The following is a 27,725-nucleotide window of genomic DNA, read 5'->3' on the forward strand; positions in this document are numbered from 1 at the left end:
CGTATCCATGAATCTACAGCATTAGATACATGATTTCACGTAGTTGAATACTTACCACAACGTCAACATGTTTTATAAGTTTCATAAATAATTTATAGTTTCTTAAATAAAAAATGCAATGAACACGTTACCGTGAGATTTACTGAAATCAATATAAAGAGCGATGACTTCTAATTAATAACTCATTTTCACAACATAGAACATAACCTATAAATTGTTACTCCAAGATAATTTAAGTTTATAGAGATTAAGTACGAAATTGGTTGATAGCGGTCACCTTTATATTTCATTGTTCGAAAAAATTTCTTTAAGAGGCATTAAGCAGCAGGAAGACTAACAATGTATGTGGTGCAATATTCTGGTTTGTTATCAAAACAACTGAGTTCGAATTGCATTCGAAATGGAACCAGGTTAGCATCTTCTTTTGGTCAGTACGAGAACTGTGGAAGATTTTGTGAATATCGCAATAGAGTAGCATTGTGGTTGAAACAACAAAGCGGTCAGGTAGCCAAAGCTTGTGCCAGGCAGTTTGAATTCATTGCTGCACAACGTATTCGAAGGAGCTTGCAGATATTTCATTTATATACACGAATATGGGATGAGGTAGCACTTAAGGAATTTATGAAAAATTGGAAACGTCGTACAATGAGGAATGCTAGACATTTTCTAACGAGCAGCATTGGTGTAACAGTGTACAATTGGGACCGTGAAAGGATAAACGAAGAAGAAGTCAACAGGTATAGTAGATGGTCCTTTGCAAATTAATAGCTTCGCAACAATTAGAAGGCTCCAATATGTATATTATATTTATTGAGAGTAAAAACAGGTATAGGGTTCAAATTTAAAAATGCAGAAATTTATTGCTGAAAATATTAGTTGATTATAAATTTACAGTTAAAAAAGTGATCTGATTTTAATTAATTTTTAGTTAATTTTTGTTGTTAGTCTATCAAATATTTGAGCGGAACTAATTGTTTATTGCAGCTGCCTTCCAATTTCTTTTTCCTCTTTTATATCTCTTTTTAAGTTGTTAATTAAGAAAAACAAGTTAATTTGTTACTAGAATTGTTATTCTCTTAAATATAATAACTATATTTGTAAATCCCATATACCTTATGTATTACTTGATTTGTGATAAAGATAAATAATCACAGTTGATTTTATTAAGTTTTTTTTACTAACTTACTAACTTTGAACATCAGAACTTTTAGGAGAAAACTTAATTAACAGATCAAAAATTACAAATCCATCAAAATGTTCCATTAACAGTGGTTATTTTATCTTTTATGCTTATTAGCTGTAGACGGGATATCGAAGAAATTCACAAATTAAGGGACGTTACAATTATTTGTCCAAAATGTCACCTAAGAATTATGATAGATGTTCAGCAACCTGGCATAAAATATTGCACATGCTATGGCAATAAATTTAGTGCTACTTCTAATCAAGATCGTACGTAATGTTTGGTTCTTTTGAACATCAGTTTGTCTATTGGTGAACATATCTGTAACTGATATACTCCTTTTTTGGTTCCAGCGGAGGGATGGAGACCGTACATAGAACGGCAAGATATGCTCATTTGGAGGAGGGAAGAACCAAACTCTGGAGGATTATTTGCATATAAAGTATATGGTACGTTTTCGGATGTTACTGCTGAAGACTTTCTGCAAACCCAGATAGATCTGGATTACAGGAAGAAGTGGGATTTAACTGCCCGAGAATTAAAAATTATAGATACAGATCCAAAATCGGAAAAGTCTGTTGATAATGGTACTGATGTTATATATTGGGAAACGATATGGCCGGTATGTAATAACTCACGTAATGTGAAAACTATTTATAACACTAATCACCCAATCTTATCGTTTAAATTTTAACACTCTGTTATATTTGATTTTAGAGATTGTTTACAAACAGAGACTATGTATATCAACGACGATGGATTATGGACAAAGAAAAACAGTTAATCGTAATTATAAGTAAAGTAACAGAACATCCTAATGCACCTACCAAACCAGGAATATACAGGTATCATAAATATCTTGGTCATTTTTGCTCATTTTTTACAACGTAGATGCTACATATATAGAATAATATATATATACGATATCGTTAAGTTACCTGATCGGTATTTTTTAGTTTTATATTTCATTATCGAATCACCTAGCTCGATAAAAGTACATACTTGGATCGCCAATATTATAAAAGTAAATGTAAAAGTAGGAGAAAAGTCTTAATGGATTCTTTGCTATTATTAAATAATTTGAACTGTGTATACGTAACAGGGTCACAACGTATTGGTCATACATGGTGATAAGGCCTTATACAGAACTCCACCAACCAGGCATCGAATTTGGATTGACCTACTTTGATGATCCTGGTGTGAATATTCCATCTGCTATTACTGCATGGGTTGCAATGTCAGGTATTAGAGAAAATAGGAAAACGAAGACAAATTCCACGTTCTTATATTACAACTTATCTTTGTATTTATAAATCCCTAGGATTGCCAGACTTTTTAATTCGTATGAGGCAAGCGTCGAAAAATTATCAAAGTTATAAATCTGCAAAAGAGAGTACAAATATTTCTAATGCTACTCATATTTCTTCAAGCGACGAGAATGTTTCTAAGCGAAACGCGGAGGAAGATAACACACAAAACGATAAAGAGACTGAAATAGTGAGCGAAAGAGATACCATGGAATGTCTTATTGAAGAAGTCGAGACTCTGACCTTCCCAGAAACGCAAGAATGTGACGAAAGCGACGAAGATATAGATAATACAGCAGATACAACCGACGAAGGCAGGAGTTTATTACGTTATTTTTTTCTTACAAAGTTATTTATCTGACCAATAATTGCAATATATTTGAAATAATGAAATTGGTTTTGGCCAATAGAAAGTCTTTAACATGACGTTGTGCGGGCAGAATGGTAATGTAACGACCGCGATCGCGATACAAAGATACAGGTACGAATGAGTGGATACATTGGATCACCGGGTTTGCATCGAAGATGATACCGAGCACGAAATGTGCTTTTATCAAATTAGAAGAATTTTGGAAATTGATAAGTAGCATTTTGTTTTTATGGTATTCTTTATTGCAACAAACACGAGACTGATCATATTCGTAATTAGTTTCATTTACGCTATTCATTGTATAGTACAAAAGAAAAATATGGGAAGAAGAATGTATTCAATCGTAAAAAAATGTAAGGTAAATTACAATTTGTACATGATCTTTTTGTCTACATAATTTTACACAGCAAAAATGCTATGTTGTATTTATGTACACTGAGGGTAGTGAAAATATAAATAGTTGCATAAAATATTCATTTTAAATATTCATTTAAAATATTAATTTTCTACAAGTACATATATCTGAATTTGTTATGTACAATTATATATATGTGTGTGTCTATATAATGGGATCGATTCACATTCATTACTTATATAAATTGTAAATAATTTGTGCAATGTAACACACATCTTCATGTAGTATACATCTTAATATAATACACAATAATCTAGTACATTATATAAGACGTTTGGAATATCATGCAAAAAAAAGCATGTAAATGTTTTATATTTTAATATTTCGTACCAATCTTGGGAGAAAATATCGTGGAAACAAAGCTTTGTATTGTGTATTTAAAATTGTTCAACAACTTTGTTCCCATCTGTGTATTACCTCCATCTAACAATGCTGTCTTTCAGATATTTCTACCTCAATAAAACTTTTTGATATTAAAAGGACTAGTTTTCTACACTATGTCCTCTGTTATAGCACTACTCAAAAATGTATCACCTTCCTCGTCGATTTGAAAATAAACTTCCTCTGGTAATTGTTTTGGTTGAGACTTAAAACCAAAACAGTCTGGATCATGACATTTCTGATATATCATTTTATTTTTTAAATTAACGATCCATAAAACATTGTTACTTTTATGACATCTGCCAATATTTTCACAGTACCTATTAGCAAACAAAAAAAGTAATAATTGCTTTTTACGATTATCATTGCATAACCAAAGGGGGAGGATTTTTCATGTAAAAAAGTAGATAAAAACATAGAATAAAATGTGTTCACATGAGACTTTCTTTATAGGAAAATAAAAATTTTTTAAAAATTCGTTAAGTAAGCATGCATTTATATAGCAACAACCCACTTTATTTCTGCTCAATCTGATGAGTCATCACTATTACTATTTATCGTTATAAACGACGTCAATCAAGACTTGGTATCATTCTAAATACATACTATCACAAATAATTTATTTATATTAATTATTTACAAAACACTGAAAATATTGTCCTTAATATATATAGAATTGAATCTGCAAACTACTTGTATAGTGAATTACAATTACATGAATTGATAATAATTGATGTGTTTAAATTCTTCATTACTTCCAATGCTTGTGTGATACATATTTATTAGTTAATGACGATTTCGGTTATTTTTAAAATGAGCTATTTTTATGACGATATATATTAAAATAAAGAATAAAACGGTAATACTATGCTTATTTAATTCACTGAGCAACATTCTGGCTGCAACATCATGGATGATATTTCCAGCACTTTGTAAGTTACTAGAATAATCTAAGTACTGAAACTTATAGCATGAATTGAAATTATACTAATTTTATATTCGCATATATTGTATTTATAAATAGAAATGAATAGAATGAATAAGCACAGCTAATCAGAATTAGTGAATAAAATAATATGTTTCTAAGAATAGGTATTTAACAAATTTCTAATTCTTTTTGCCCAAAAATGGAGCCGCATATGAAAAAATTTAATTGTACATTTTTAACTTACTTTTTTACTTTTTTTTACCACGATTTTAGAATAATCTGATATAAAGAATTGTAAATACCTGTATCCCACAGTTTCATAGACCAATATTTTTGCAGATTCATAATATTTACATACACGTATTTTTCCAGGGGATATTAAGTTGTTAACATATTTATCTAACATTGGAAAATTTGAACAGGCACTACCACTTTCCTGATAACTGCATTGCTGTACTCTATCCTTAAAACAATTCGTATTTGGTACACACTTTTCAGACCATTCCAGTAATATCAAGCCTTTCTTCGTATCAAAATACGATATCAAAGAATCTATAAATATGCTTAATTCGTTATCATTATATGCATTAGATGGAATATATTTACAATCATTTGAGATCACCAGATTTGATTGTTTCCCCCACTTGGTGGATTTATATATTCTAAAATGCCTATTCTTAGTATAAACTGCAGTGTCAACAAACAGTCTTTTTCCTTTCTTTGTTTCAACAATTAATCCTTCGAGCTGCATTCTATCAAAGCAGGTTAAAATATCGTGTTGCTTTTTCTTAGATGAAACATAATCCAAAATATCCATGCATATAGATTTTACCAATCTACCAACATGATAATTATTTCTAAAGGCTACTTCTCTAATATTAAATATAACATGTCTGCTAAATTTTTCGTTAGTACTTGAATCTAGATTGATTACATTGTATTTATTGCATATTATACGCCAGTACTTAAGCAAGTACATGCAAAAAATATCAATTAATATATTTGTCATAGACGGTCCATCATGTTCCGAGTTTAGTTCGATCGAATACTCTAAATCCAAATATAATCGACAAGGCTGATTTTCTGGAATTATCTGAATTTAAATGTAAATTTATTGCATCGTTTCTATATGTATCTTAAATACCTCCAAATGCAACGAAAGGTTATCGATAACATACCTCGTAAGAGCATCTTCTTTCTGCCGGCAGATGCTCATAATGCCACCAATATATTTCAGGATGAGCTACTATGAATTTGCGATAACCATTACATTCCTGATAAACAAACGTGCAAAGCATATTGTAATCGTTACTCTCTTTCGAAGCTGTGTTTAGCGCATCCACTTGTTTATCAAATTTCATCCAAAAGTCGGGCGGCCCTAAAATGCTTGACGGCATTTTTCGATGCCTCTTCACCCACGTTTTAAATACCTTTGTCTCACAATTTGTTTCTTGTTTTTCCACCTTCTCGACCGTTTCGCTGTCGTAAAATTTCTGAAAATCGATTGCGCTCATGTTTAATTTTGAGCCAAAATTTTAAGAGTACGCAACATTTAATCGTAGGCGCGTAAGCATTAATCAGTAGAGATGGCGGGAACTGCTACTTGTGAATTTATGAATGACAGTGATTCGATCGCAATCGTTCCCAATCACAATGATTTTCCACAGTAATTTGTGGTTTTTTGTGATCGCTTCTAATCGATGGAGAAATGTTTTTTGCACGCATCACATAACCTGTATATTTTACATTAACAACACTAAATGAATATTATGATTTTGAAATCGAGAGGAAGGATTAATATTTTACTCTTTAAGATATAAGATAAAGGAAAGTAAATTGAATTATTTTTAATATGAAATAAAGCAAATTTACATATATGAAGAAAACGTAACGTAATTTTGAATTAACATTATACGCAAGCTATATTGGAGTATTTTATAAGAAATAATTTAATCAAGATCAAGAAATACTATCGCATTGAACAATTTCACTCAAGATCAAAAAATCGATTGTGAATAAAGTTAAATCACGACCATGATCGTGATTTTGCGACCACTGCGAGAAGCAGATAAATAACCGTTAGTGATTTTGTACGCCATCTTTATGCGCAAGCGACAAAGCACTGTTTGGCGCCAAAATATATCCATAAATTAACCCATCTGTGTGAGACGAAACTGTCTGTTGTTTGTTGTTTCTCGTGGCTTTTCGTCTATTATTAAGATAGACAAATAAATTAAGAAACATTAATAACGGAAATGTTCTACAAACGCTTCAAATAACAAATAGCAATAAAATGCATAAATAAATATTTTGATACGTGCAACTTTCTACAATTATGGTCCCCTTTGGTACATCTATAGGAAACAATCGCGGCGTTAGTTATATTCATAGAAATCATGTTGTAAATATTTGAAATACAAAGTGACGTACGACGTGCCGATTGTTTCAGTTACAGAATAGCGATACTTATCAGTGACTGAATTGTTTCAAAATAATTCGCATTCGCATTCAGCGTACTTACTAAGGTACTATCTCCTTTTTTTTTAATTTCATCATCATTCGTCTGATCATTATTATGGAAAAAGAAGGTTATGTACAAATGATAACAGTTTAAAAATTGAAGAATCTTTGCAAGGTAAATAGAAGTTCATTTTACTTTCATTTTGCAGTTTTTCGGAAAAGTTAAGTTAAAATTATTTGAAAAAGCAAGAGTTTGAGTTGGTGTTTTATTTACATTGAAACGTCAAAGTTGCGGTTAATTAACTAAATACAAGACTGACAAGTAAACGTATTCTCGCTTGTATCTCGAGAAAGGAAGTAGAAATGAAAAAGAGAATGACACGATAGTACAATTCATTAGTTACAAAATATCGTATTATGTTTCGATATAATCGCCGTCAACTTCGATGCATTTTTCTTAACGCGTGACAAGTCTTTTCGTCCTGACAGCAAAGGATTCTGCCAGCCTATTTTTGATAAAGTATTTCACCGTTGCCTTGACTTTATCGTTTATCCTGAAACGAATACCTTTCAAGATCCTCTTCGATTCTGGAAAGAGATGGGAATCCGAAGGTGCCAGATGTGGACTACAAGACAGTTGCAGAACGACTTTAAATTTCGAACTCGCAAGAGTATCAGGTGTTGTGTGTGTGGTGTGTGGCCGAGCATCGTACTGCAACGATATCGTCTCGATCGAATTCCGAAACCGTTATATACGTGTTCGCGAATGTTTCATGGCTTCGTGGCAAATGTTTCTTGATATCGTAGCACACACAGCCGGTAAACGGCGATGAATTTCCGTAGGCTTAACGTTCTCCATCTTTAAAAACTCGATCACTGCACGTTTCTTGAATCTCGTTGACGTCGCATCCATTTTCAATCTCACTCGAAACAATACTGTTGGTGACTGCGTCAAGCAAACTTATCGACACTTGGCATGTTTATAAAGGAGGGATGTAGCTATAAAATAAGTGGTCACGCAGAGTTGTAACTCTTTTCTCATTCTCGAGATACAGACGAGAGAGTGTGCATTAGTTATCATGCGACCCTCGTAGGTGTTATCAAGACAAGTGAATTGTTGTCCATACCACGATAGGGAACGGTAAAGCCAGCTCGCAAAGAGATCGAGAGAGTAGAATTCGGATATTCACATTTGAGAGATGAGATCCCGCGGTTCTTGTTAAAAGATATCAGCGACGAAAAGAAAAGAAGCATACGTCATGGTGGAGCTGTATAGAGGAAAAACGAGCGGCGTTAGATTATTGTTAATCGAAACTGTCGAAGAAAATGCGAGAGGAGGTGAGCGAAGCTTTCGATAGCTATTATCAATCGACGCGATAGAAAATCAGCGATAACACGACACGAGCGTACGAGAGGTGTACTTGGGTGTTTGTGACTGGCTAATGCGGTTCAAGATCATCCAGAGTGTCAGTAGTACTCCTTTCGTTCTCGGGAGCTTGTTTCTTCTTTCGTATCCTCGGGCGGATCTCGCGTCGTGCCACAAGGGGGTTGAAACAGGGGACGTGTTAGCGGCGTGAGCCGCGCTAAATCCATTTTCAGCGATCGCCACTACTTTGATCAATGAAACTCGGATTCTGACTGGAAACTTGGATCGAAACGTATCGTTCGTGGGAATCTTATGGTAGGTACGGAGGGGTTAGCGCCGAGACATTCCAGCAGGAAGCATCCGAGAATAGTTGGAGAGAACTGGTAGGATAGATCGCGTCGCAGTTTCCTTTCTATTAGGGTTAGGTTAGGCTTAGGTTTGAATCGAAATATAAAAATATCGAATCATCCAGCGTTGATTCATTTCGATTGACAGCGCAACGACCGGAAGAAGAAATTAGAGTGCGAAACGAAGACTTACAAGGAAAAGGATGGATTCGAGCAGGAGAGGAATCGTTGGTCGTGATATTCGCGAAACCGTAGTAGCGAACAAGGGCTCATCGTCGTCGAAACGTTCGGAGCGGTTCACCGATCTCGTTTGAAGGGAAAAACGTAGGACGTCGCACATAGATGGATACCAATTGGATCGTTGCATTGACGATCGCCTGGCTAATCGGCTGGTGTCCAGTGAATGGAAAAGTGAACTGTCGCGAAGTACAACTTGCCCGCGACTGTGAAGCTCTTTGCAAGAAGAATCAAGACGGTGTGAGTTCCTGCGAATTGAGAGTAGCGGTTCTTCTGCCGGCGGATCCTAGGTTCGATATCGCGTTGCCGAAAGTCCTTCCGGTCCTCGGTAAGTTTTCTTCGTTGTACAAAATCGGCGTTGTTTCTTATGCGGCGGTAGCTACGGCATAAGAAAGTGTTATTGTAATTATTTTAAACGTATCGGAACAATCTAGAGAGTTTGTTGGTTGTCGGTTGCGTTCACAGATTTGGCTGTCTACGAAGCCAGATCGCGAGGACTTCTACCCTACTGGTTGAAATTAAAGTTTCTTCCGCAGGATGATCACTGCGACGCGATGTACGCTCAAAGTGGCGCGATCGATAGCTTCTTGAATTGCGTTCATCTGTTTCTCGGGCCTGCCTGCGATTATTGCGTGGGTAAGTAACGCAGCGATCTATCAGCAGTTTCATAAGCCCACGGGGTTTCGTACGTTCAAGGTTGATGTTTAATTTCAGCGTCTGTTGGCAGAGTGGTGAAATTCTTCGGCTCGCCTTTAATTACCACCGGTGGATTCACCTACGATTTTACGGAAAAGAAGACCGAGTGCAAGGACGAGTACTTTATGACAACTAGAATCGGAAACGTGGCCTTCAGGGATCTGGCCAACTTTTTCGTAGCTTTAATGAATCGGTAAATGAGAGAAGAATTAGCGAACGATTTAATCAACGACGGAATATGTTTAAAAGCGATCTAGGTTTAATTTCGACTCGACTAACTTGTAACGTTATCGTAGATACAAATGGCACAAGGTGCATCTGGTGTACGCGACCAGCGGACAGAGTCAGGTTACTGGCAAACACACGTGTCAGTTAATGATGAAGTCCATGGTAGAGTTTATCAAGAAACAGCCAAACTTTACGTTCGGTACGTTCGATGTCGAAACTACCGTTCCCGAATATTACGCAGAGGCGTTGCAATCCCACGTGGGGAAGTCGTACAGTGGTAAGTTTTCCAGACATTTTCGATATTCGCTTTCCATCGTTGACGAGTCCCGCCAAAACTAACCGTCGCTTCTAACTATAAGTGCAAATGTACACGTTTTGACGCGCCTGGCGAATCCGCTGGTCGACGTTATAAACGTTTACGCGAATGATCGCTGAACTACCAATGCGAAAACCATTTCTGCCTGGCTCTTCCCGCTGCGAGTAAACGATAAATCGATTTTAGATGAAATCCTACGAGAAACAGATGCAACGAAAAGAGACGCGTATCACGCGTTTCCGCGTATACGCGGTAGCCTAGATAAAAACCTAATTTGACGCGCATTTTTTATCTCGGCGCTTCGACTTTGAGCATATTTTTCGTTATCGCGATCGCTCATCGGGGGTGTTACATCGATGTTGTTAAAAGGGAACGTCAACAGTCTCTGCATGGCAACGAAGTAATTTTACCGAAAACTGTTGAACCTATGCCAAGATGAATATGTACGGGATCATATCTATACGATACGGAAAAATACGCTTCAATCGCGTACCTTAACTCTCATTTCGACGAGAAACGTTTTTCTCGTCTTCGAGAACGTCTTCTCAGAAGGTCAACTTGTTTCGTCGTGCATTGTTTTCGCGATTGTTCGCAGTTATTAGAATTTCTCCGTGTTTGGTCGAGGATCGAGGAAGGCAGGAGTGCGATCGCTGATCTAATTGCCCGTATCAATTAACCGAAGTCACTGTTATCGCATTGTTTCCTGCGCGTTATCACGACTCGTTATCACGAAGCTGAAGCGTTTCTATTATTGTTCTGTTACGGTGCGATATGCGATAGACGCGTCGCAAAGTCTATATTTAAATGTTTTCTTAACAAATAACGCAAAAAGTGCACGCGATCGATATCCATCCAAAGTGTTACAAGGTTCCCTCGATCGATTGCTTTTACTCTGATCGATACTGTCCTTTTTTTTTTTCACCATTTACCGGTTCACCAATTAAATCCGCAGAGATACGCGAATTTGCCGTTTCGCGTTTGAACGACGCGGTATGAGTCAGCGAATCCTGTTATGTCCGTCGATAACAAGCGTACCTTTTGTCGATAATTTACGCGTTGTTCTTCGTCCGTCGATAAGACGAGTCGTCTTCTTACTTTCGTTCTCTTGTTTCCATTTTCTTAATATTTGTTGATTTAAATTTGTCGCTAACCTCAAGTAGATCGTTTCACGTACGATCTATCTGCGCTATTCTAAGATAAGTCGTTCACAAGCGATTCTTCGGGGATCGATCGCTTGAAAACAGACCGATTTCATCGATGGATTTGCAAATGGAAATTTTGAGAAAAGAAAGGCTTTGTAACGAATCCGCTACGTGATATACAGTGACGGAGTATGATATGAAAAGAAATCTTTTATGCATATATTCTGTGTGTTGTACGAAACATTTTGCAATTTCGTTAGCGCTGTAACGAGATCAATCAGAAGATGCATTTAAAAACGTAGAAGTCGCAAGACACAGCAAACATACAATTGGTAAAAACTTAATGCACAGCATGGATAATTGTCTTTAACATATATGTAATTAGCACTAAAGATGGTCTCGCTAAATATGGTCCACCTGCATGTCTAAATATTTTCACGATCTCTGCCAAGCGTATGGTTGCAATGAATATTTTACAATTTCCATATATAACTTTGCAAATTGGTTTTAAATTTTGCCAATATAACGACATTACACGATAACACCGATATAACAACAGTCGCGTCTCATTACAATGCTGATGTTTCAAAATACCTCATACAGCATGCACGGTATATACGTACGAATCTTCTATCGTCGCTGTACCAAGTTTCAGATCGAGAAAAAGAAAAAAGCCTTTGTAACGACTGTATCATACAATAGTAATACCAATTTCGATTATTAATGCTCGATACTGCGAGCGAGGGGAGCGAGAGCACGCGGAAGCGAAGGGCAGGAGAGGGCGATTGACAGAACGTGGAGGATGTGCAAAGTTCAAACGCATGCGTTCCTACCGTTCTCCTACCTATCTTCGCGATCGGCGCAGCAAGGTGCACGTACGAACTTCTATCCTAGTGTTGGAGGGGAAAAGGACGGAAGGAGCGAACAGAGGAAGAGGAAAAGGAAGAGAACGATCGTCCGGCATCGGTGGTGGTCGCGATTCCGAGTAAAGCGGGAGAGCTTTGGAGATTGGCTTGTCAGTTTCATTCGCGCGGTCCAAGCTCGCTCGTTCCGCCCGCGAAGCTTTCCTTTTTTCGAAACAACACGCGGTTTTCATTGCGATTCTCTCGAGGCGTTTTAAGAGGATCTCTCTCCCTTTCTCTCTCTCTCTCTCTCTCTCTCTCTCTCTCTCTCTCTCTCTCTCTCTCTCTCTCTCGAAACTGTTTTAAAAAGAAAGGAAGAAAGAAAAAGAGGGAGAACAGTTCTTTTTTCTCAAGTTCTCGCTCCTAGTCAACGTTTCGCGATTCGTCCAATTCTCCGTAAACTTGAACTTTTTAAACCCCATGAGTTTCGTTACAACTTGTCATTAACGTTGCACGGAGATCGAGAAACGTACGAAAGAGGTGGTACCGTGGATTATACGTACGCTGGTAGTCGTTAAGTTACGCAGTGGTTAACGTTATAAAGACGCAGCACACGCTTGTCGAATTACCAGAGAAATGAGAATTCGTAGAACCAGTTTACGGGTTAAATCCACAGACTTTTCTATGATTCGAACGATGGAACTCGCGTTGGCACGGTTGAATTTCGAAGATTCGGCTCGGCACTAATGCGCGCGCAATTGCTACGACATACAGAGTAGGGGTTGTATTCTGTGCGAAAGGAAACGCATTTCTGTTCGCGATGATACGTTGATCGCCATCGATTCGGTGATCAACGATCTGAACACGCGATCGCGAAATTGGCGCCTGAAAATCGTACCGTCGGTGGGACGTGGACACGTTTATATCTCTGAGCGAGAAGCAAAAAAAGAAAGGGGGTGAAAATGCACGGTCGATCGGCGCTGCGAAGAGACGGCGCGCGAATTCGCGAACAACGAGATTAAACGGACTGGGGCGTGTTGCGCGTCGCGTGCAGGGATGACGAAATTGAAAAAGTAGCGATCGAAACGAGATGCAAAGGCGCGGAAGCGTTGCATCGGTGAGGCTGACGCTGTTTTTGACAACGATATGTGCTAGCGCGAGCGCAAATAACACGGTAATCATTCAGTCTGCGAAGTGTATCGAAACGCGACCACGGTTCGAAAAGGAGGTGAGACTGGCAGTGATAGCGCCGGCTGATCCTCGACACGAGCAGAGCATGCCGAGGATACTGCCGGCTGTTCTACTCGCGGTGAAAGCAGTTAGCTCTGCGAAAGGACTTCTACCAGGATGGAACATCACGGTCGATCATCGGGACTCGAAATGCTCCAGCATCCAGGGACCCTTGGCCGCATTCGACTTTTACATCAACCGGACCGCAGGTCGTTCGTCGTTATCTTTCTTTCATTTTCCTAACTTTCTCGAGTTTCCCCCCGTACTATTTTCACCAACTCGATCACTCTTTCGGCCCATTCGAATTCGTGCCGCATTTGCCAAGCAACTTGCTCCGTTCAACGGATCCGATCTTCCTCTCCTTGCCCCTATCTTCTATTCGATGAATTCTATTCCATCCCGAAATTTGTCTAGCCAAACTAAAGTTTGAATTGTATTTCTCAAAGAAATACCGGTCTTTGCTCCGCTCGATCGATTCGCTTATCGCGGATTCTAAAATTAGAATTGTTTACGCACTCGGCCGTCACCGCGTTTTCTCGTACAGTCACCGATCGTTTTATCGTGGAACGCGTTATCGGATGACAACGATCATCCGCTATTCTACGATGACTCGATTCGAGTCGTCCCGGCGGAAATCGACTCGCGCGTCCGCTGCCTCCTCCATTGGAACCATCGTTTGGCGTTAATCGTCGCACGTCTCGTCGTACGCGTTTAGGGTCGTGGCGAACCGCAGAGCGGAAAGGGACCGAACATCGTGCTCGGTTGACGTCATATTACCGTAGCTAATTATCAGCTACATTCGTGCATTTAATCATCGGCCATCGACCATCGATGCAACAACAACCGAGGTTCATTCTCGGCCACTCAACCGAAAATCTCGCTTTTCTTCCCTTCGTCGAGCCGTGTAATTTGCTAAAGTAAAATTCTCTGCACAGATCGGATACGTCATAATTTCACCGCTGTCGCGCAATTTCGATCGAAACCCTCGTTGTTTGTGAAAATCAAGGAACTTCTTGTGTAATTTGATTTTAGCATCGCGAATAGTGCAATTAACATCACTTGACATTTAACTATTCCAGTTAGTAGATTGTACCATGTGTGGTCTACATAGGGTGTCCCACGCAACTTGGCCGAGCTATAACGCGAAAATGGTAGGAGGTGGGAAAAGATTTCAGTAGGAAAAGTTAATTAATTTCTAGCGATGCATCACGCGTGCCTGTGTCTTTTCCGAAAGTGGAAGTGTTTCGAAGATTTTATGAGAAAGATCTTCTCTCTACGAGAGAGAGAGGATATCACGACACTTGGGTCGGAAAATGACTAGTCTAAAAGATATTTTGATTTTAATATTTGAAAACCTATCGTATGAAAAACAAGGAAGGACGAGTGTCTTTTAAACCAATACACCTTTTGTTGTACTTATACTTCCATTTGAAGAGATAAACGATAAAAACCTGCACCGCGTGATGCGCCACTCGAAACCGCTTAATTTTTCTTTACGAATCTTTCCTCGATCTCTTACCAATTTAACGTTATAGCTCGGTGCAGTTGCACGGTCGATCCGGTAGATCTAGTATAATCAAAAAGATAAATGTGTTTGGCTATAAATACAAAAACTTTGGCTGCCAGCTGATTGTAATATTACACAAGTCGCGCAAGAATTATTGCAAAATAAAATGAATGTTCGCGGGTATGAATATCGAGAGAAGATAGAGGCGTTTCAGAATGTTTTAAAAATATAAATTGACAGGAAAACGCATCGAAATTCCGCAGGAGGAATAAGGAACTTTAACGTAAATAATCGCGTGCCCGCTGAAATACACAGCCCGAAACGCCGCTGAAAGTAATACGATAACTCGAATTTTTAAGCAGTCGGATAGTCGTTTCAAAAGAGAGCGCATCGTGGTCGTTAAATACCTTCTCAATTCCGTTTAATTACTTCTCTACTGGTACAGCGATGCCTTCCTCCTCTCTCCCTTTCCATCTGCTACCGCAAATTTAACCGAATCATTGTCATTCTGTGCCTCGAATCGCGATAACTATAGAGGATGAGTCATTTTCTTTTAACGTTAGCTCGTTTAATACGCTGTCGGTCATCGGTGTCTGACAAGATACCTTCCGTTTAGAACTCTATTTCGAAAGCACGTTATCTCACGAGGGAAGCTCTCTAAGCGGGGAATTCGGAAAATTATGAAAATTATTTTTCGATTAAACGTCGCTCGAAACATTTCTTTGACGAGATGGCCTGAGAAATTAGTACGAAGAGTGATCGTTAGTACCAACAGTTTGTACGTGCTCAACGTATCTCTTTTCGTAATTTCTGAATTTCTGGCTTGAGAAATTTCCCCTGTCGGCATGATGTACAATCGGAATGGCTTTTTGCTTTAGCAGCTGAGAGTAGACATACGACTGGAACGATAAAAGTGCTTTGGAGTTTGAAGACAGATATACGACCGCAAAGGCTCGATCTAACGCGTTCATTGCGGTAAAAATATCGAAACAAACTATTTTTACTTGCCTTTGTTTCAAGATTATATTATGTGTAATTAAATATTATAAATGGTTTAAAAAATTAAAAAAAAGAAACGATGTCTATGTCGTGAAATTGGCTCGACACCTAAACGTGTCGAAGTAATACGGAAAATCAATCGAAATCGGTACGGAGGCAAACGTGTTAACGGTTCCTTTTCATCTACCCGATTTTCAGTGCGGCATTTGAACGAGAATTCGGGACAAAAATCAAAACTCGCTGATCACGTTCGTAAGTCATATTCGCAGGCCACGTTTTCGCGTTCGCATTACGGCATTTGAACGAGAATTCCGGATAAAGATACAAAAATGCATAGAACGTGCAGTTTTCCTGAAACTTGATACATGGCTACTCGTTTGTCTAACCATACACATTAACGTTTAAGTAAATAGCGTCGATGCCGGGAACCGATCTTTCCATTCTTTTCAGCGAAGAAACACGAAACAGAGTTTTTCCGCAACTTTGAACATTTTCTTGCAATGAGTGTGGTTAGATGTCCAGGCTTCTAACGAGTCGTGATTTCACTAAAGAAAAGAAAAAAAAATAAAGGACATCCAGTGTAGCAGCTTGTAGCAGGACAAGATTATGTAGCGATATAATACAATATCTTCCAGTATCAAAGTAAAATCGCAGGATGATTTGAATTATTTTATAAAAATTGAAAAGAAAGACATTTTTTAATTGGAAATTAGAATTGTACGTATCTTAGCTTAAGTTCCCAATATCGAGGGTGTAACAAACACCATCCGACGAAAAAACAAACGATCTTCGCCAATCCTCTATCGATTCTTCGATGAATTATTACTCACATTTGTATCTTTTATTTAGTATTCGTTTTATCGTGTCTAGTTTATTCACGTTTGAACAGGCTTCCGAATTTACACTGTTTCTTTGTATTCGTATCATTCGCCTACAGACTGACGATATCATCGAATAAGAACATGAAAACCGAACAATGATCGTTTTGATTTTTGTCCATTGTATAGCGCACTGTGCGGCCGATCGTATGTATCACGCAGCGGTCGTATTAAGCTGTGTTTACGTGACGAGCAGCAGTAAAACAGTCTCGATCGAACACGCGGAAATCATCAGCAGCCACCATTCTTTTCGCTACGCGTACACGTTTTAGTGCACGTATTCGAGTTCACATTCTCGAATATGCGGACTGTGCTTGAATTTCCGTATCGGAGGTGAAACGCGTTTCGTTGGCCGCGTCGTATCGATCGAACGAGAAGTTCAGAGAGAAAAACACGGTTTTACCACGTAGCGGTGACCGTGTTATGTCGTACCGCGTCGACGCGTAAATTCGCTCATTATTCGTCACGGTGGATACTTGTTAATACTTAGGGTTGTTCGAGCATCGTACGCACCTCGTATCTTTTCTCTTTTATCGCGTACGAACATCTCGCGATACGATATTAGAAACTACAGGGCGCGATGACTTTTTAAAACTTTTCCCATAAACCGAGTTGTCGATATTAAAAATGCGAATAAAAGTCAGGCGATACGTGCGTTTATCTTTCTTTACGGTGCAGCATGAAAGAGATTTGGATAAATTGGCAAGAATAGCAGAGAGGAGAATAGATATACGAGATGCTTATCTTGTTTTCGGATCTAACGATTTCTAGAATAGTTGTAAATAAAAAATCGGAGGAACTGCTTTAGGGAATTTGCAAATTAAATTTATATCAGGCAAATTTATAATTCGAAGGATATTTACTACCTTTTTGTCGAGTCGGAAGTTATACGTTTCAATTTTATTTAAAAGATTAAATACATTATATGCGTGTATTTTACAATCAAATTACAGTGTTTGCAATTAATTTGTAATTAGATTATTCTCACTCGTTGTTTGAAACAATATCGATGCTCCTTTTGTCAATAGAGGAGGAATCTTCTTCGTTTGATTTAACACTCGAGAAAATTAAACTACCCGAAGATGAAGAGGTTTTCAAACAATGAAGTAGCTTCCACAAGCTTCGACGATTACGAACACCAATTTTGTTAATGCAGTTTAGTATTTTAAAAATCTACTTTATCGTGTTATGGTATTCTATTAGAGCAAAATAATAGCAGATATTCCTTTCGTAAACTTTCTGATCGAATTACCTTCTACCGGAGAAAAATAATATTATAATAAAATATTATAATGAAATAATAATTTCGACTACCGCCGATATTACATTTACAACGCTTTTATCTTACCGACAAAACGATGATTCCTCCGTAAATCGCTCGTCTTGAATTTTATAATTTTGTTTTCGGTGTGATTTTTGCACATCGTGAAAGGATAAATCGCGATCGAACTTACGTTGCATGCGAACCGTCTGCCGATCGTCATTCCCTCGACTGGCCATGAAATTCACGACCGCTTTGTAGCATTAATCTTCTGCCGTTTACTTACGTAGGTAGCGAACCGTCCTCTAACTATCTCTGCGTCTTGCCACTATGGTCTTCGATCCTTTATATGCATTCTACGATAACACGCTTTCGCATCTTAGCTCGGATCGCAAACTAGACGAAATCTCTCGTAGAATTACCGTTGATAAGAAATTCCTTCGTAAACTGCAAATGCTATTGCAAGGCCATAATATCGAGAAGATTACCGTTTCACTTGGCTATACAAGGAAAGATAAAGACGGATATAAAAATAAATGTACGTACCTACATGTAGATAAGTATAAATAGAAAGGGAGAGAGGAAGGAAGGAAAGGGAGAAGGAGTAGAAGCAAAAAGGTGGATGACGAAGTAGAGTGAAACTTGTTGATGAAATTATATCGCTGGATCAAGCGGTTCACACACGTGACGATGTTCGTAATTCTGAACAACGCGACGTTCAACTTCGATTGCGCCATACGAAATCTCGTCTAATATATAGGGTCTTAAGAAAAAGTGGGCGATAATTACGAGGCGCGCGAATCTAGATTGATATCAAGACGATTGAGAAAGCGAGGTTCTCTATTTCGAAATTTATATTGAAATTCATTTCAGACTAGAAATACTCTGGTACTCCCACGACTTCTCTCTATGGGCAAGCAAACGACCACGGTATTTTCGCTCTTGCGCTCAATTCCGCTCGTTCGTCAAGTGCAAGTGAAAGAGAAACGAAGGTTGATTTGATTTAAGCGTTATGCGATTATAACTGCCACGTCTAATATCGAGGTTTCTCTGGTCCTGAGCTGATGCCAGCAGAAACTGATTCCCGATGTTTATCTCTGACGAAGCTAACCGCGACGTCTTTCTATTCGACACTGCTCGCGTCCAATACGTCCTTAACGGTGTTAGACGCAGCAGCGTTAAGCGGAACGCTACAAAGTGTAACGAAGGGCACGTGATAGGATACGATCGCACGATTATTTTTTAACACCTCGTAAACGTGGATGAACCGATCAGACGTAATTTCAATGACGATTAAGAAGAGCTGATCGCGAGAAAGATAGGGTGGGTTTTGAACTCGTGGACGTTTGTGAACACAGATGCCTTCCTTGGTCCTGTTTGCGACTACGCGATCGCGCCAGTAGCGCGATACGCGGGCGTATGGCGTATTCCTGTCTTAACGGCGGGTGCTCAGGCCGAGGCATTCCGTCACAAGGGCGAACACTATCCAACGTTGACCAGAATGATGGGTTCCCATCGACTGGTAGGCGAGGCGCTCAAACATATCTTGAAGCGATTCGAATGGAAGATCGTCGGACTTCTTTATCACAATCACGAGATGGCGAGCAGCCGCGGCAATTCCGAGTGTCACTTCACTCTGGGTGCCATTTTCACGGCCCTCAATCAGACACCGGTTCACAAAAACTTCAACCAGGAGTCGAGTACCGTCGAAGATTATCGAAACTTGCTCACCTTCCTCGCAAAGTCTGTCAGGAGTAAGTTGAAACCTATGCCTAAGGCCTCTCGTTCAGATTGCTTCGAGTAACGTCGATCTCCTTTATTCGTCTGACCGTCGTTTTTCTTGAAACGTTTTTCCAAATTTCGACTTTTCTGTCGCAGTAAATTTATACGCGCGAGGCAGCAGAACACGCTCGTTACATTCGTACCGTTCGAGGATAAATTATTTTGAAATTTGAAAGAAAAATGTCTGAAGATAGAAGATAGAAACAGAGCGATACGAAGTTAGAGTACGCGGGCTCATAAGTTACCGTGTAAGTGGCTGCGATATGGCAATATGAAGAAAACGCTGCATGGAGGCTCCTTTTGCTCGCGTCTAATCAGTCATTTACTGACTGATCGTTCGTTGATCGTTGTTACAATTACGTATTTATTATACTAAGCTGCGTGCGTAAATTAGACGAGGACACAGGGGATCTTGGTGCAGCGTTCTCTTTCTATTTCTATACGCATCGCGCACTCTATCTTTGTATCTTGACGTATAAGAACGCGAAAGGTTGAAAAATAAGAGACGAGCACGCGTGTCTCCCTATTCGTTGAGAAGAATACCCATCTTTGATATCGATATTGTAAATAATGGCGTGCGGAATCCCGTAGGGCTAAAATTTCGAATGGACCTTATTTCGGTGCGCGAAATACGATGGTTGGAATTGGTAGAGTGTCTCGTCACGTAAATATCATAGCGAGGACGATGGAAAAGTAAAAAGGTTTTTCTTTGTTTCAGTTGTAGTAATGTGTGCCAATTCGACGACCATCAGAGAAATTCTTTTAGCTGCCGAGCAACTCGGAATGGTCGATTCCGGAGAATACGTGTTCTTCTCCATAGAACTTTCGTCCAGGTAAGCTCGAAGAAACAGAGGAAAGTAGAATAAAATGTAACGGGCGGATAAAAAGGAACATCAACGTTTTTTATATCTCTACGATACTATTCAAAAGCATCTGGACTTTGGTGTCGGAATCGAGATCGACTGACAGGGTAAGGGTCACGAGGGGACCGACCTTACCCTTAACCTTTCACCCTGAGGGTGTGGGCGAAGCTTTGGGCGAAGGTTCGAGCGAGGATTTGTTTCGAATTTTGCAGGGCAATTTCACTTCTTAATACGTTCGAGACTTCCTTTTGAACAAACTCTGCCAAATAATGAAAAGTCTTTTTGCCTTTGTAATAAAAAATGAGGGAAACTAATCGATGGAGGAATAAAAAAAAATACGGTTTAGAGGATTTTTATTGAAAACTACGTTATGACATACACGGTATGTCATCGAGTATCCGCGATAATCTTGATATTGGATCACCACGTGACGTAACATGTATGTCATGCGAATAAAATAGCGTTTTAACTAAAATTTCAAAAAGATAAACACGCAAAGGGCAATGATGTTTGTTTCGACAGAGAAAAAATTATACAATGTGTATATAATAGATATAAACATTATTTATACTTACATAAACCAGAAAAAACACGCGCAGGAAATATGACATTTTTACTGAAACACGAAGATATATTCGAACATATAGCTAAACGAAACAAATTTTTTTGAGTAATATAAATCATTCTCGAAACACTCTACCAAGCATAAACCTGGATTATCTCTGCAGCCACTGCAAAAATAATTAGCACTTTTCCCTCTCCCTGTCGCGAAATATTTCCTGCATCTCTTTTTTTGCACTGAAAATACCAATGACATATGTGTTGTGGTCCGTCATTGCTGCGAGATATTGCATGGCATATACCACGCCATCGGTTTCGAATTATTTATCATTAAACTCGATCTATCGCAGTCAGGAAAATATGTACATATATGTCGGAGATGAAAGAACATCGGGGCCTTTCTTTTGGAATTTTTGGGAAATCCCCAATACTTTGATCTAGACTTTTTATTATAGTTTTATTATACTTAAATAATAAAACTTAGAGGTAGTTATTTATGATTTAATTCGAGTCTGTTTGTCCGAGATTTATGACAGTAGGCTTGGGCCCGAAGTGACTAAACAAAGTCGCTAAACGTAGTCGCGGTCATGGGATAACGTTTTTACCTAATTGAGGTATGGAGTAGTTGTATAACTCTTCTTCGAGATATAGTTGACCCGAGGGGTACAGAGAGGTACAGAGAAAAGTACATGAGTGAGTTCCACTTGGACTGTGGACAAGTAAGTGCAGTTCCACTTGTACTGTGGACAAGTAAGGGCAGTTCCACTTGCACTGTGGACAAGTAAGTTCAGTTCTACTTGGGCTTTGGAGAAGTAAGCGCATTTGCCATCCTGTTGACCGTGGATTCGTTATTGAACCTAAGATTATTGTCATTAGGATCTCGAGTATCTCTAATCGCCACAGCTAATTGTCAAATTCTGTTCGTTAAACGCCCTTAACCCCAACGATAACTCGACATATATATATTTATTTTCCAAAGTTTCACCCAAATCGAAGCCAGACCGTTCGCGATCTTCCTTCGAAAAGATGTCTCGAGAATCAAGAACGATTTAAATAACAGCGAATAAATCGGAAAAAGCGAAAGCAGAAACACCGTTGAGCATTGTTCGATCGTTTCAGCGACAACAACTCGAGGGAACCATGGAGGGTAGAAACCGACACGGAAGAAAGGAACGAGAAGGCCCGGAAGGCTTATCAGTCGCTATTAACAGTCACCGCCCGAACTCCCGATAACGCCGAATATTTAAACTTCTCGAGGGAAGTAAAAAGTCTCGCGCAAACCAAGTACAACTTCACATTTGGAAATAATTCGGTCTCGACGTTCGTAACAGCATTTTACGATGCAGTGCTGCTTTACGCCCTTGCACTTAAGGAAAGCTTGCCGGAATATCCAGACGGAGTGAATTTGGACGGCGGTAATCTTACCCGAAGAATGTGGGGTAGAAGCTTCAGAGGTGCGGCCACGATTTTCTCTTACATTATCTTTCCGCTTCGCACGCTTCCATCTTATCCAGTTTCTCGACTCACCAAGGACTAAAATGTTAATACGTTCATACAACATTTTATTTGTAATTTCTTTCTTTTCGATTTACATCATTGAATTTTATCGATGAATTTTCTTACAACGCTTAACGTTATTTTCGTTATTAATCCTTTATCAAATATTGTAAAATTATGGCGTGTTGATTCTGATATTATAGAAACTGCGTTCTCTATAACAGAGCGGACCTTCGTATAAGGTGGTTTTCTTACGTTCGTTTGTAAATTATGCTACTCTAGTTGGCCCGAAAAACATTTTTCTTTCTTACATTTCCCTAATAATGCCACGTTTACGCAACTTTTGCGTGTTGTTACTTGACCCTTATTGGCCTAATTGTTACGTATCAACGATCATCGAGTCACACGATGGACGCGGATCGCTCGGTTACAGGTATAACCGGAGATGTGAATATCGACGAGAACGGCGATCGAATAGCGGACTATTCTCTTCTCAACATGAACCCGGAAACGTCCAAGTTCGAGGTAAAATATTTGGCCGTGTAAGACGCGCGCCTCTTTGAAAACGCGGTCACCGAGAATATCGTGTGTGTCGTAGATCGTGGCTAATTACTACGGTGCCAATAAGACGTTGCAATATATAGCCGGGAAGAGGATTCACTGGTCAGGTGGCCGATCGGAACCACCACCGGATACACCTACTTGCGGCTTCGATGGCTCCCTGTGTCCCGACAACTGTAAGTCATTTGCATCTCGGTTCATAACTTCGCGTTACTATGTTAAAGAGATACATCGCTCTGAGTTTGTTAAAGTTTCAGATGCGTAGAATATTCTACCAGCTTATCAAAATTCAAATTTCCCATGGAGTTACAGGGATCCATTATTCAAATCTATTAAAGCAGAATATTATCTCAAATCTTGTGTCGTTTTCTTCTTGCGACTATGTTTTCCGACCTGACCAGGTTCGCCAGGAAACGATGATAAAACTCTACAAATTTCGAGGAGACATTCCACACAATCTATTCTACGATTTAATCCTGGAGATCTGTTCATCTTAGTAACTAGATTTTTTGGAAACCTTTAAGATCGATGACGCTTTTGGTAAAAGATTTCTCCTCTCCGATCTGCTGCCATTTCTGTGATCACCGAAATTTTTCGAAAAATTCTAAGCCACGATTAGAATCTATCATATAAGAATCAAGAGGGATTTCTTTGTTTTAAATTCTCCAGTCCTCGCCAGAAGTAGCTAGCTACCGGTGTTTATCATTTTGTAACGTACTTCCCCCGGCTTATTTCTTTTTTTTTCTTTCGAATCGGAGAGTAAATTCAAAAGTGACATTAACATCGTAATTTCTCAGAAAAGGGAGTCGGAAATTTATTTTTAGACCACTCAGGATGGATATATCTCTTTAAGTAAAATTTCCTCTAAGCGTTAGACGTACGTGTACGAACAACGCTTTCGTGTAAACATCGAGATCTTTATTATAATACGAAACGTATATGTGCATATGTACTTTACATCTCAAGGCGTTTCAAAGGAAATAATATTGTCCGAGCTTTTAATATTATTCATGAACATTCTGACGTTAATGGGAAATTTTACCTCTACGCGGTTCTCATGCTTCGTATTTTCGATTGTTTTTCTTCTTTCTCCGTAGCTCTGCCAGGACACGCTATTCTCTCGATGGTGTTGAGCTCTATCGTCGTCGTTCTCGCCGTTGCTTCGGCCTTCATTTACAGGTAAGCGCACCATGATTAATCGATCGCTTTTCTATCTCCGATCACGAAACAGCACTCGCCCTCGTTCTCCTACTCTAGTAATCCTATTAATTTCAAGATCCCTAGAGAAATCGCGAATTAGCAAGCGGGTTAGAACGCCTTTAAACTCTCACATACTAAACAGGGTGTTAAATGGATCAACTCGCCAGCTGAAAAGCCAACGAGTTTCCGTACAGCTCTCTCCAAATCGACTATCCGAATCGTTGCTCAACAACTACGTAATGGAAAACGTATCTCTCTATTTCTTTCCTCTTGCAGGCATTTTAAGCTCGAAGCGGAAATAGCCTCCATGACGTGGAAGGTGCAGTGGCACGACATTATCTTCGTACCGAATGCAAAAACGCGAGGATCCATGTATTCGTTGATTGCGAACAAGATGCGCGGTAGTCAACTGGTGAATATGAAATATTCTATTTTTTCATTATATTCGTATTACGACGAAACAGCGCGCATTCTTATCTACCGTTGTTCACAAGTACTTACACATTTATTCCAAATATTTTAAAATATATTGGAGATACGATTGTAGAATCGACTAGATTCTAAAGTGATTAAAAAGAAAGTAGATGTATAAAAATTTTGTTTGCACACTTTTTATGTTATAAGCAATTTTATTTTATACTGAAAATGTATTGCTATTTATCGGTCAGCTGACATCTCGTTCATACTTTATAATATTTTATATATTATTTTTATATATTTTATACTTTATATATATTCATATATAAGCTTCTCGCTTTAATGCAACGATCAACATCGTTATCTATATGCTTTGATATTAATGGTTTATTCTGAAAATGGTGTAAATACATCTTCCTTTAAATACATCTTCCTTTAGTACATCTTCCTCCAAGTAAATGTAAATTTATCGAACAAATAGTTTCCTTGGAGATTTTTTGGTGTCAGGGTTCAATGATGTTGAACTCGCGTCATCGCTTTCGAAATTATTGAATCGTACGATTCGTTAAATTTCAATTATTTAGAATTTATGTTTTATGCTTTAATTCGCTTTTGTTTATAAATGTCTATACGATAAGTTTCTACTTCGATACAGCCCGATATAAATGTAATTAATTTAATAGTAATATAAACATAATTGCATTTAATTACAACGATCTAGTTCAATAACAACGATGGTTCGATAAATGCAATAACAATTTACTAGTATATTGTTGAATCGCATTTAAACAGCTAGTTCACATCCATATCTGCAATCGTATGTTAGATACAGAAGTTAGGATTACATTCGCTACACCATTTGTTTTTGATTATTATTGCTACCTCTACTGTTTAGTCTCTGAACAGGCTACAGTTTACAGGAAATGGATTTACGCCACTTTCAAAATAAATGATTATGTAATTCCGGATATTAACGAAGTTTCGATTGATCAAAACACACGAATATTTTAAGATTTAAGCAATAAATTGTTCGTAAGTAAAAAGTTCACGTTGAAGCACACGTGAATTTTTCATTCTCTCAATTTTTTCAAAAATCAGCTCGCACTGTTTTCAAAATAAACGGTCCATTTATTTCAATTCGCGGATCTTCCAGAGTTTACACGATTTGAACACGACTTTTATCGGAAATTGAAGATCTGGAAAAAAAATATTTTATGCTTCTTTCCGCCCGTAATACGGAAGGGATGTAGCACTCTGACGAGAAAGTTCTTTTTATTTTTACCCTATCTTGGGCGGGAAGTAGGATTTTCCTCCGTGTCAGAGATGTTTGAGAAATATTCGCGGGATGCATCTGCACCAGAGCCAACTGCAAACGAATCAAACCAAAGCGAATATCTTTCTTTTTCATTACAGACTATATACTCGGATGAAAACGTCAGTTTACCAGGTGGAGTAGATAGAAACGTCTATGTCCCAACGGGAATTTACAAGGTTCGACCTTACTGACGGTAAAGCGACGCGTCTCTAGATACTTTATGCGTCACCTTATCCGCATATATGTATACACAGCCTTTTATTTTTCACTTTTCTTATTTTCTTTCTTCCTTCTCCTCTCTTTCTCTTTCTCTCCCATTTTTCCATTCCTTTCCTCGTTTCGGTTCTCTTTCAAACTTCTTGCTTTAAAATTATTAACACGTTCGCTATCACGGTGTCTTTGCATTGTATTTTCGTGTAACGCAGAATGCAATTTAGATAGGAATGCCTAAATGTATCTGTTATTTATGGTCTTTCTAAATATATCTTTGAGGCAAGATTGCACGATTTAAAGGGGCACGTGTAACAAACGTTATTTTCACGGTGATTACTTCATAAGATGGCAAGGTTGTTGATATTTTTTAGCATTGAACTATATATTTTTCTATATACCAATCGAGCCGTTCTTTTATCCTCTATACGAGAGTGTGAAAGTATTTGTGTCCGAGAATGCTTAGTTTTAAAGACTTTGAAGCTTAGGACTGAGTCCAAGTAATAATTAAAGCAGCTTGAAAATTAAAAAAACACACAGACAGGTATTTATCTATACTTTCTTTTCTGTGACTTTTGTGTATTATGTCGTTAGCGAACGTGTTAATCGCAGTACTATAAATCAAAGTGCGCGTAAAAATGAATTATCTTTGAAGATAATACATGTGTGTAATACGATTTGTCGCAGAACTCTAAGGTGGCCATAAAATTGATACCGAGGAATAAGGTGGAAATCTCGCGGCCTTTATTGCTCGAATTGAAAAGGGTAAGTACTCGTTTCCATTGGGAAATTTCTCCAACTTGCAACGAGATACGTGTGGATTGAAAAAACGAACGACAAGTTTGTTGAAAATCGATTGATCTCGTTGCAACTACGAGTATTGAAACTTTCTCTGTCGTTTCGTATTTCAATCACCACGTGTGACATAGTTTCGTAGGACAGACGATAAAGCTTCTGTTCTGTTCGCACAGATGAAGGACCTGCAGCACGATCATCTAGTACGATTTTATGGCGCCTGTGTCGATCCTCCGCATTGTTGTCTTTTGACTGAATATTGTCCAAAAGGATCGCTTCAGGTTCGTCTTAGATTTATATTATTCTTATTAGATTTATAGATCTTGCGAATATAATGTACATGTATCGTGTTTCTCATTCGGTAGCCATCGTATGAAAATATTCTATTTGTTCCATTATCTGTCCTGTTATACTGTTTGAAAATAAACTTT

The 27,725-nt window shown here is 38.4% G+C and overlaps 4 protein-coding genes across 13 annotated transcripts in view; 2 read left to right on the forward strand and 2 right to left on the reverse strand.

Annotated features, from left to right (window-relative positions):
* The first annotated feature begins 25 nt into the window (after positions 1 to 25).
* LOC126924578 (stAR-related lipid transfer protein 7, mitochondrial-like) lies at positions 26 to 3,754 on the forward strand. Of its 2 annotated transcripts, XM_050739281.1 has the most exons (7): positions 26 to 737; positions 1,298 to 1,452; positions 1,537 to 1,805; positions 1,901 to 2,028; positions 2,286 to 2,425; positions 2,505 to 2,804; positions 2,901 to 3,754. In XM_050739281.1, the coding sequence occupies exons 1-7, from the start codon at positions 340 to 342 to the stop codon at positions 2,909 to 2,911; spliced, it is 1,401 nt and encodes a 466-aa protein (XP_050595238.1). In that variant the 5' UTR covers positions 26 to 339; the 3' UTR covers positions 2,912 to 3,754. The 2 variants fall into 2 exon arrangements, with proteins under 2 accessions (XP_050595238.1, XP_050595237.1); XM_050739280.1 differs by having other exon boundaries at positions 27 to 737; positions 2,505 to 3,754.
* On the reverse strand, positions 3,080 to 18,331 carry LOC126924579 (DNA-directed primase/polymerase protein-like). 3 transcript variants are annotated; one of them, XM_050739283.1, is made up of 4 exons: positions 18,287 to 18,331; positions 5,763 to 6,077; positions 4,887 to 5,677; positions 3,080 to 3,976 (listed from the first exon to the last, which is right to left on the reverse strand). In XM_050739283.1, exons 1-4 carry the CDS (start codon positions 18,314 to 18,316, stop codon positions 3,766 to 3,768), a joined length of 1,347 nt encoding a protein of 448 aa, XP_050595240.1. In that variant the 5' UTR covers positions 18,317 to 18,331; the 3' UTR covers positions 3,080 to 3,765. The 3 variants fall into 3 exon arrangements, with proteins under 3 accessions (XP_050595240.1, XP_050595239.1, XP_050595241.1); XM_050739282.1 differs by lacking the exon at positions 18,287 to 18,331 and adding an exon at positions 6,618 to 6,698; XM_050739284.1 differs by lacking the exon at positions 18,287 to 18,331 and adding an exon at positions 6,457 to 6,611.
* The window catches only part of LOC126924555 (atrial natriuretic peptide receptor 1-like), a 37,530-nt gene continuing 13,778 nt past the window's right edge, over positions 3,974 to 27,725 (forward strand). Inside the window, exons 1-15 of one of the 7 annotated variants that reach the window (XM_050739182.1) lie at positions 3,974 to 4,588; positions 8,906 to 9,322; positions 9,460 to 9,630; positions 9,709 to 9,883; positions 9,987 to 10,195; positions 19,452 to 19,847; positions 20,594 to 20,708; positions 22,419 to 22,753; positions 23,230 to 23,321; positions 23,395 to 23,533; positions 24,455 to 24,536; positions 24,834 to 24,969; positions 26,388 to 26,465; positions 27,187 to 27,264; positions 27,471 to 27,575. In XM_050739182.1, the coding sequence (XP_050595139.1) occupies positions 9,100 to 9,322; positions 9,460 to 9,630; positions 9,709 to 9,883; positions 9,987 to 10,195; positions 19,452 to 19,847; positions 20,594 to 20,708; positions 22,419 to 22,753; positions 23,230 to 23,321; positions 23,395 to 23,533; positions 24,455 to 24,536; positions 24,834 to 24,969; positions 26,388 to 26,465; positions 27,187 to 27,264; positions 27,471 to 27,575 (2,334 nt within the window). In that variant the 5' untranslated portion in view covers positions 3,974 to 4,588; positions 8,906 to 9,099. Of the gene's footprint in view, positions 4,589 to 8,142; positions 8,383 to 8,435; positions 8,726 to 8,905; positions 9,323 to 9,459; positions 9,631 to 9,708; positions 9,884 to 9,986; positions 10,196 to 12,729; positions 13,658 to 19,451; positions 19,848 to 20,593; positions 20,709 to 22,418; positions 22,754 to 23,229; positions 23,322 to 23,394; positions 23,534 to 24,454; positions 24,537 to 24,833; positions 24,970 to 26,387; positions 26,466 to 27,186; positions 27,265 to 27,470; positions 27,576 to 27,725 lie in introns of those variants that run through there. The other 6 variants (XM_050739184.1, XM_050739183.1, XM_050739185.1 and 3 more) reach the window with 6 other exon arrangements.
* Positions 9,281 to 27,725, reverse strand: part of LOC126924585 (proclotting enzyme-like) — a 36,479-nt gene continuing 18,034 nt past the window's right edge. Inside the window, exon 9 of the mRNA XM_050739293.1 lies at positions 9,281 to 9,373. Coding sequence (XP_050595250.1) covers positions 9,281 to 9,373 — 93 coding nt within the window. The remainder of the gene's footprint in view (positions 9,374 to 27,725) is intronic.

This window comes from Bombus affinis, chromosome 14 (genome assembly GCF_024516045.1).
Source record: "Bombus affinis isolate iyBomAffi1 chromosome 14, iyBomAffi1.2, whole genome shotgun sequence".
Lineage (NCBI taxonomy): Eukaryota > Metazoa > Arthropoda > Insecta > Hymenoptera > Apidae > Bombus > Bombus affinis.